General features: G+C 47.6%; 1 protein-coding gene across 6 annotated transcripts in view; it reads right to left on the bottom strand.

Annotated features, from left to right (window-relative positions):
- Window positions 1-397: 397 nt before the first annotated feature.
- Window positions 398-9700, bottom strand: part of ACTN1 (actinin alpha 1) — a 123195-nt gene continuing 113892 nt past the window's right edge. For 3 of the 6 annotated variants that reach the window (XM_064143644.1, XM_064143652.1, XM_064143681.1), the window contains 3 exons: window positions 8477-8557; window positions 6210-6368; window positions 398-1506 (listed from right to left, as the gene is read on the bottom strand). In XM_064143644.1, coding sequence (XP_063999714.1) covers window positions 1348-1506; window positions 6210-6368; window positions 8477-8557 — 399 coding nt within the window. In that variant the 3' untranslated portion in view covers window positions 398-1347. Of the gene's footprint in view, window positions 1507-6209; window positions 6369-7870; window positions 7937-8476; window positions 8558-9700 lie in introns of all 6 variants that reach the window. The other 3 variants (XM_064143673.1, XM_064143663.1, XM_064143690.1) reach the window with 2 other exon arrangements.

Below are 9700 nucleotides of genomic sequence, written 5' to 3'. Positions count from 1 at the left end.
TGGGGTTGTTGTGGCCAAAGTGTAGAACCCTGCACTTGGCCTTGTTAAATCTCATCCCATTGGCCTCTGCCCACCCATCCAGACGTGTCTGCCTTTGAAGCATTGTCATTCCAATTAAGAACCCATTCCTTTTGGACTCCCTTCACCTTGTTTGTGGCATCCAGTCAAGAGGATGAAACAAACTGACTTTGAAGCATTGTCATTTCAGTTAAGAACCCATTCCTTTTGGACTCCCTTCACCTTGTTTGTGGCATCCAGTCAAGAGGATGAAACAAACTGACTTTGAAGCATTGTCATTTCAGTTAAGAACCCATTCCTTTTGGACTCCCTTCACCTTGTTTGTGGCACCCAGTCAAGAGGATGAAAGGAACTGACTTACAAACGCATAAAGCCTCGATTTGTTATCACAAGAAGTTTTTAATATGGTTTGTGACAAGCAATATCAAAGTTTATCAACTCTCAAGCTTTCCATGTTCCGAATCCAGACAACTCTCCAGCAACAAAAAAGTTGTGCACCGATAAACGCAGGAGGCATATTGTAAATTCTTTTGGTTTTAATTAAATATGAAAACAGGAGCTGTGTACATTAAATCCCAATAGGTTTGGTTTTGTTTTTCTCCCTTAGAAAACACAGCAATTGCAAAAGTTTCATTGTAAAATATCTTCATGAAATGAGTGAACCAGCAAACACATGCACTCGTGTGCCCTTCCCCCCACCCCCTCCCCCCCACAAAAAAAAAGGTAAAAGGTGATAAAAGAGACAAACTCAAATGTAAAAAGTTAAGAGTGGCCTTTTAGTCCTTGCCTTTTGGTTCTTTTTTGGGGGGGGAAAGGATGGAATGTAACATTGTGCTCAACTTCCTATGTCACAACAACAAACAAACAATCAACAACAACGACGACAAAATATCTGCTGCAATCTTCTTAACCTTTTTTAAGTTTCAATCCGGTGGAGAAAAATATTTTTTTTTTTCGTTTGGTTTATTTCGTTTCGTTTTGTGGTTTTTTTTTTTTTTTCCCTCTATAATAAAATATTTTTATTTATTTATATTTTTTTTCCTTTTTTTTTCTGCACAAAATAATTTTGTAAACTCGTTTTTTAAAGGGCAAGGTAGGTGGTGCCGTGTCAATGTCCTCCCCTATCCCTCCCTCCCACCCCCCCCCCATGCCCTGCTTAAAAATGTGATCTGTTATCTGAAGCAAAACAGGGAAAAACACCCCCCCCAACAAAAATATATCTAATGAAAATAAAACAGAGCGGAGCAGAGGCTGCTTTGCAAAGAGAAAAAAAAAGGGCGTGTGGAATGAGGAGGGGGGGAGGGAGCGTGTGGTGGGGCGGAAGGGAAATTAAAGGTCACTTTCACCGTAGAGCGCCGTGGAGAAGGACATGTAGTCCAGGGCACCAGGCACAGCGTCGCGGCCGGTGTAGGGAGCCATGCGAGCAATGCAGTACTCCGCCTGGTCGGGAGGCAGCTCTCGCCGTAACTCGTCCACAGTGATGTAGTTCTGCAAGGAGGACAAAGGAGAAAGAGGATCGTTGCTTTCAGCGAGCTGACCTGCCTCAGGGGGAACTATCACCCCCTGCCTCCTCGGGGAAGCAGGCTCGCAGGGTATTAGGGGCTGGAAGGGACTCAAAGAGGTCATCGAATCCAACCCCCCCTGCCACAGCAGGACCATACAATCTAGGTCAGGTCACACAGGAAAACATCCAGACAGGCCTTGAAAGGCTCCAGAGAAGGAGACTCCACAACCTCTCTGGGCAGCCTGTGCCAGTGCTCTGGGACCCTTACAGTCAAGAAGTTCCCCCTTGTGTTGAGCTGGAACCTCCTGTGCTGCAGCTTCCATCCATTGCTGCTTGTCCTATCCCAGGGAGCAGTGAGCAGAGCCTGTCCCCCCCCCTCCTGACCCCCAGCACTAAGAGATTTCTAAACATTGATTAAATCCCCTCTCAGTCTTCACACTAAGCAGCCCCAGGTCCCTCTGGCTCTCCTCATCAGGCAGTGCTCCAGTTCCCTAATCATCCTGGTAGCTCTCCACTGGTCCCTCTCCAGCAGATCCCTGTCCCTCTTCAACTGAGAAGCCCAAAACTGAAGGCAGTACTCAAGATGAGGTCTCAGCAGGGCAGAGTAGAGGGGCAGGAGAACCTCCCTTGATCTGCTGCACACACTTCCTAATACACCCCAGGATCCCATTGGCCTTCTTGGCCACCAGGGCACATTGCTGTGCCATGGATGTTATCCACCAGTGCTCCCATGTCCCTCTCCACAGGGCTGCTCTCCAGCAGATCACCTCCCATAGGAAATAGCAGTCAGGGACAGGACCCCAGCAACTCAACCAGTATTGTGCACTCCCATGGGGAGCTTGCTTCACATACACCTCGGGAGGAATCACAGAATGTTAGGGGCTGGAAGAGACCTTCAAAGACAGAATCATAGAATGGTTTATGTTGGAAGGGATTGAAGATGACCTTGAGGTCCCTTCCAACATAAAGCATTCTGTGATTCATTCTATATGTGCCTGTATGTACTGCTGTGATCTTTGATCACACTCTGTGCTTCTGTGCTCCACAATCTCCCTGGAGGTGTTCAAGGCCAGGTTGGATGAGGCCTTGAGTGACCTGTTCTAGTGGGAGGTGTCCCTGCCTGTGGCAGGGAGTTGGAACTGGATGATGTTTGTGGTCCCTTCCAACCTAAACCATTCTGTGATTCTGTTGCTTCCACAGTTCTCCCAACAATCCCTGCCTTGCACAGCAGCCATTTTTAATAAGGCAGCAAAACTCCTTCCATAAGTTCAGCTTCTGGAGACTGGCTGAGCTGAGCTAATGCTGCTTGGCTTCTCTCCACGCAGTAGGTAACAGCAGCTGCCTGTTTGCTAATCAGCATTGTTGTCTTTGGCTGACTGACTCACGGCGTTATTGGTCTGCCTGAACAATGGCTCAGATTTCACACCACCTCTCCCTCCCCTCTAACCACTTCTGAGGTATTTTTTTCCCCTCTCTACCTTTCAGTTTAACGATGGGAGTGAGTAAGAGATCTTTTTCTCCATAATGAAATCCTCTCTGATTCATGTTCCAGTCACTTTGAGCACACTAACCACCGACAAATCAATTTAACAGACTAAAAGAGTTAATAAGCAATACTGTGTCCAAAAGGAGCTATTTACTCAGTGAAGGGCTTAGCTGAACCAGGTGGGAATTTCAAGCCTTGAAAGATAGTAAGACTAGCTTCAGTGAGGTAGAAGCCTGAAGAAGAGGTCTCATGGTTGTCTACACTACCAAGTATGACAAGAGGATCCACCAGTACAGACTGGGAGGTGATCTGCTGTAGAGCAGCCCTGTGGAGAGGTACCTGGGGGTGCTGGTGGCTAACAAGTTACCCATGGCACAGCAATGTGCCCTTGTGGCCAAGAAGGCCAATGGGATCCTGGGGTGTATTAAGCAGAGCGTGTCCAGCAGATCAAGGGAGGGTCTCCTGCCCCTCTACTCTGCCCTGCTGAGACCTCATCTTGAATACTGCCTTCAGTTTTGGGCTTCTCAGTTGAAGAGGGACAGGGATCTGCTGGAGAGGGTCCAGTGGAGGGCTGCCAGGATCAGTAGAGGACTGGAGGGCATGGCTGATGAGGAGAGGCTGAGAGACCTGGGGCTGTTTAGACTGCAGAAGAGAAGACTGAGAGGGGATTTGATCAATGTTTATAAGTATCTGAAGGCTGCCAGGAGAGGGGGGACAGGCTCTGCTCACTGTTCCCTGGGATAGGACAAGGAGCAATGGGTGTGAGTTGCAGCACAGGAGGTTCCAGCTCAACACAAGGGGGAACTTCTTTCCTGTAAGGGTCCCAGAGCACTGGCACAGGCTGCCAGAGAGGTTGTGGAGTCTCCTTCTCTGGAGCCTTTCAAGGCCTGTCTGGATGTGTTCCTGTGTGATCTGTGTTAGATAGCATTGTCCTGCTGTGGCAGGGGGGTTGGATTTGATGATCTCCTTGGGTGCCTTCCATCCCCTAACATCCTGTGAGCCTGGGATCCTGTGATCATTGAAAGATGGAAAACACTGCTGGATTTAAGGGTAGCTCCTTCCAATCCTACATTTCAAGTGTAATAAATCAAATCATTTGCAAATACAGCAATACATTAGTGGTACAGGCAGATATAGAACAAATCATAGAATGGTCTGAGTTCAACATGAGTCCAGAAGAACACAGATGGGCTTTGAAACCTGTCTTTTGGTTTCTGGCCAGCTCTCCATTAAGCAATACCAGAGGCAGTGGAGCACCCCTTTCTTCCAAGGACTGTGGTTTATTTCTTTTCTTAGTAAGGAGAGTTTTCTGCCCAACTAAGTCCTAGAAAGACTGTGTTTGAGTCTCATTTTTCATTCAAGGCCCCAAATATGTTGCTTAGAAGAGGCAAAGGAACTTTGCTATAGGACCAAGATTTTCTTAAGTTTGTGAATTGGTCCCTTCAATACTATTTTTTTTCAGTCAAAACAGTTTTTAAACATAGAATCACAGAATGGTTTAGGTTGGAAGTGACCTCAAGGATCAGCCAGTTTCAACCCCCTGCCATAGGCAGGGACACCTCCAGATAGAACAGGTCGCTCAAGGACTCATCCAACCTGGCCTTGAACATTTCCAGGAAGGTTGTGGAGCACAGAATCACCAAATGTGATCAAAGATCACATTTGGTGATTCTGTGCTCCACAACCTCCCTGGGCAACCTGTGCCAGTGTCTCACCACCTATACTGGAATGAACTTCTTCCTAACATCCAGTTTCAATGTCCCCTCTGCCACTTTAAACCCATTCCTCCTCATCCTGTCATTACAAGACCTTGTCAATAGTCTCTCCCCAGCCTTCCTGTAGCTCCCTTCAGAATGCCACTCTAAGGTCTCCTCGAAGCCTTCCCTTCTCCAGGCTGCAGAGCCCCAACTCTCGTAGCCTGTCCTCATATCATTTGTTCAGTTACATAAAAGATTAGTGGGGATTGTTATGCAAGACAAATAAGGTTACATAATTTTTTTAATCATCTGGTTGCACTGATAAAGAAATTAATTGGTGTCATCCTCCTGAGTTTTACTGCTTTTGTCCAATATCTACGATGAAGAGATGCTCCCCTAGCAGATATTGAGCCTAGCCTCAGTGTAACTCTGCCATTGCTTTGTATAAGAGCTGCTGGTGTCAGATCTGTATCTGAGAAAGGTCATCCCCGGTGTGCAGCTGTCAGTCATTAATAGTTTTCCAAGTCTAATGGAGAACCATCTGTGGCATTTGTTCATACATTCTAAAATAACAAACTGCAACCAAGCTCTTAATTAAATTTTTAAAGCAAGAGTGGGCAGCAAAGTTCTGACTGACAGCTGAACAAGGCTTTCAAGTGCCTTGGCAGGCTGCTCATTAACTTACACTTTAGCCCTGCACTCCTCCAGCATGACAAAATGTTCCTGTGAAAATAGAATCATAGAATCATGGAACCATAGAATCAGTCAGGGTTGGAAGGGACCACAAGGATCAGCTAGTTCCAACCCCCCTGCCATGGGCAGGGACACCCTACCCTAGAGCAGGCTGCCCACAGCCTCAGCCAGCCTGGCCTTAAATACTTCCAGGCATGGGGCCTCAACCACCTCCCTGGGAAACCCATTCCAGCCTCTCACCACTCTCATGCTCAACAACTTCCTCCTCACCTTCAGGCTCAACCTACCCACCTCCAGCTTTGCTCCATTCCCCCCAGTCCTGCCACTCCCTGACAGCCTCAAAAGTCCCTCCCCAGATTTTTTGTAGCCCACTTCAGATCCTGGAAGGCCACAAGAAGGTCACCTGGGAGCCTCCTCTTCTGCAGACTGCACAGCCCCAACTCTTTCAGTCTGTGCTCACAGCAGAGCTGCTGCAGCCCTCTCAGCATCCTCCTGGCCCTGCTCTGGACACACTCCAGCATCTCCACATCCCTCTTGTAATGGGGGCTCCAGAACTGGATGCAGTACTGCAGGTGGGGTCTCAGCAGAGCACAGCAGAGGGGGAGAATCACCTCCCTGGCCCTGCTGGCCACACTTCTGCTGCTGCAGCCCAGGCTCTGCTTGGCTTTCTGGGCTGCAAGCGCACACTGCTGGCTCCTGTTGAGCTTCTCACTCCTGAGAGTGCTTCCCTCAGCGCTTGCACTCTGAGATAAAAGGGAGGAAGGACAGCAGGCACAATGCAGACGCAGGAAATGAAGGTGTGAAGCCTGACCTTATCTCCAGCCAGGATCTTGAAGGAAGCCATGACCTGGTCAGCAGTATCTGTGTCTGCCGTTTCCCGGGACATGAAGTCAATGAAGGCCTGGAACGTCACCACTCCCATACGGTTAGGGTCGACGATGCTCATGATGCGGGCAAACTCTGCCTCTCCCTGGGAAACAAGAGAGTCATGTCAGCCTGGACGTCTGGGCAGCAGTGTCAGAAAGTGGTGAAAAACTGCTCAGCAGCAGGATCACAGCTAGGAAAGCAAAGCCAGACAGAAATCACTTCTGTTTGGTTGTTTTGGTTTGGGTTTTTCTTTTTCAACAGCATCGCTTTTTTAGCTTTGCTGTCCGTACAAATGCTTCTCACTCACTTGTCCTTAGGCAGCTGTGCCCCAGGGGGACATCCAGCTCCACCTAGCTCTAGAACAATGCTCCTATCAGGGAACAATACAACACAGACTGTGGGGGGAAGACACATATTTCTCTGTCTCACACATCTGTACTAGAGGGCTCCAGCAAGGTCTGCATTCCTCAAATCCTTTTACTTTTGTTTACCAGAAGAGAACTTTTACAGTTCTCTTCAGCTGCCAGAACAGAAACCATCAGGAAAGGAAAAAAAATGCCTCTGGGGTCTTGAACAGTATCTGGCTCATCTTAACTGGACATGCTTTGGAAACAAGGACTTGCACATCTGGAGTGGTCCAGGGAAGTAGCCTCTACGGGGTAGGTCCCACAGAGAAGTTTCTTCCTACAGAAGCTAAAAGCTTGTTGTGTAGTCTTCTGCGTGCCTTTTTTGAATGCATATAAACAGAAGATCATCCATTCCCATCTCTGGGACTCTTTCTTTCCCAGGTAAGGAGGAGGGGACAGCAGAGACGAGTCTTCTCCTGGGAATAGGCTCTTCCACCACAGAAACAGAACAGTATAGCGTCTAGAACAGCAGAGCTTCAAGAGTAATTAAGGTATCTAATCCAATGGTCCTGTGGCTTAGCAAGCTACACTAAAGAGTCTGTGTTTATAATGGACTGATGGGTGAGATGAACAAACACATCTTTGCTTGATGCCAGGAGCAAAGACACTGAGAGCACAGCTGAATATTTTCATGCTACACTCTTCTCTTGCTCTTTGGCGAAGCTCTTCCTATTTGTTATTGTGCCTTTCAAGGTGTTCAGAACATGTTACTGTTCTGAACGTGCAGGTGTGCTGGGAAGGCAAAAGCTCCAGTGAAGACGACTGGAACTTGAACTTCCACATCCAGGAAGAGATGTGAAATAAGTGGGAATAACGAGAGGAGCAGCATTTGAGTGTATTGAGCAATGGGGCGGCATCTGCTTCAGATGCATTCAACTGATACTTGGGCTGAGAAAGTTGTGTGCCCTGTGCAAAGCACAGGTCTGGATACAAGGAGGCTTACTGTAGCACTTGTAGCTACGCAGCTTGGTAAGTGTAATTCTTACTTGAAACACAGGGGGATTAGATGAGGATGTGCACATTTTCCCCTTCAGCCACCGCAGCGAGACAAGAAGTTTTCATGTACAACTATAGCATGAGGTTTAACATCCACTGCTGACCTCTCTGGAAGATAAACCTGCATTTGTCTTCTCCCTTTGTGCCTGAAGGTGCCTACAAGAATCACTTTGAACAGGAGTGACAGAGGGCTCTACATTACCATATTGTAACCCATGGAGATAAGGCAGGCTCGGAAATCTTCACAATCCATCATACCAGTCTTCTTCTACAGGGAATGATGCAAAGGTGGAAAAAGCCAAGAGAAAAAGGGAGAGCAGTCCAGGAAGAAATGAACCCACAGAAGACATTACAAAAGATGAGTTTCAAAGGAGAGGAGACAGAAGGAAGGATTTATAGGACAACAGAGGAAAAGATAGTCAGAGAAATCAGGGAGAAGCAAAGGTGGTGTTGGACATGGAACAGTTTACACAGAAGGAACACATAGGTGACAAAAGAAAAGAAGAAAGATATTGAGCAAGACAGGGGAGGAAACAGAGCAGCACAGGAGTGTAAAGTGACAGAGAAGTAAATGGAATAGTTTGAAGACACAAAAAGGAATTCTCCCAGAAGGAAGAATTAGAGAATGAAAAAGGAATAGACAGCGAAGTACGTTTAGGGAGGAAGTGGGATAGCAGAGTGACAGCCAAGTAGCCAAACAGGAGGACAGCAATGACAGATGCATTAAGACAAACAAGAAAAGAAAGGAAAAAACTGTTATTTTCCCAGAGTTTACCATCTGGCTGTGTTCCCCACTAGCATTCAGTACCTGTGCATCGTTTCCAATATCGTAACCCAAGCTGATGAGACAGGCTTTGAACTCCTCAGGGCCAAGTGTGCCGGAGTGGTCCTGGTTATGCGGTGTGCCAGGCAGCAGGACATGCAGTGCCAGTGGGGTGACGGTGTGGAGCAGAGAGGGAGGGAGACACGGTGGAGACCAAAGCAACAAACGGTTGCACCATGCAGTGGGTGAGGAGAGAGGGAGAAGGACATGCAGAGAGGAAGACAGGGAAGAAAAATAAAAAGTGCACAACATTAGATACACAATGACATTTCAGCATGTGCTAAAAATGCTCTTGGAACAGCTCCTCCTCAGAGAGCTCATCGCATCTTCAGAGCATTTGAATGACAAAAACAGTTGATGCTCAGAAGCCTCAAGATCTCCATCTCCCACTGAACTGCTTGCAGCACTGCTTGTTACCCACAGTGTCAGAGGCCCTGTGTCTCGCTAGTAACCCGAGTGCAGGTAAGCAGGCAGAGGCAGTGGGAAGCCTTCATCTTCTATGGAAAAGTTCCAGTAAAGGAGTAGGTGAGGGCAGGTATCGTTGGCAACACACTTAAGATAGCTTAGCTGTCAGGGCATCCCAGGAACAGACAAGGAAACCCAGCTGAAGCTCAGGGGTGCAGTGTTACAGCCGTATTGGAGACCTGCATGTGAGGTGGAGCTTTGCCTGGCAAAACCATTCAAGTGCTCAGCTCTGCAAACAGCACTGCTGCACCACATCACATGGCTTGGCAGCTGCTCTTCCCTTTGCTTGTTCCCCTCTGCCCCAGGGCTTGGATGTTCCCATCAAACCATACATAAGCTACCACAGGAACTGAGAATTCCCCGCTCCACCCTGCAGAATTCTAGCTCAAGAGAGCTCACTCTAAGCACCAAAGAGTCCCTGCCTGCCGTCACCACCTCTGGCCAGATTAAGGAAGCTACTGACACCATGGTGGGACCAATTCCAAACAACTTTCCTCTAGAAAATAAGCTCTTAAAGTCATAAATTAAATGCACAGTTAAAGATGGGAAATGCACATTCTTTCTTCACTATCTTCCAGACTGTTGTGGAGGCATGATGGCCAAAACAGGAAACCTACAGAGCTTTAGGGGTCCTCTGCTACAAAAAAAGAAGCCATGGTTTTAATTAGGCAGCTAGGGAAGGACTGAAATAGGCAGTGTTCATCAACCTGAAAACGTTGCCAGTCTCTATACCCCTCTGGTGAG

The sequence above is a fragment of the Pogoniulus pusillus genome, chromosome 1 (genome assembly GCF_015220805.1).
Source record: "Pogoniulus pusillus isolate bPogPus1 chromosome 1, bPogPus1.pri, whole genome shotgun sequence".
Taxonomy (NCBI): Eukaryota; Metazoa; Chordata; class Aves; order Piciformes; family Lybiidae; genus Pogoniulus; species Pogoniulus pusillus.
This window is presented reverse-complemented; position numbering and strand designations above follow the sequence as displayed.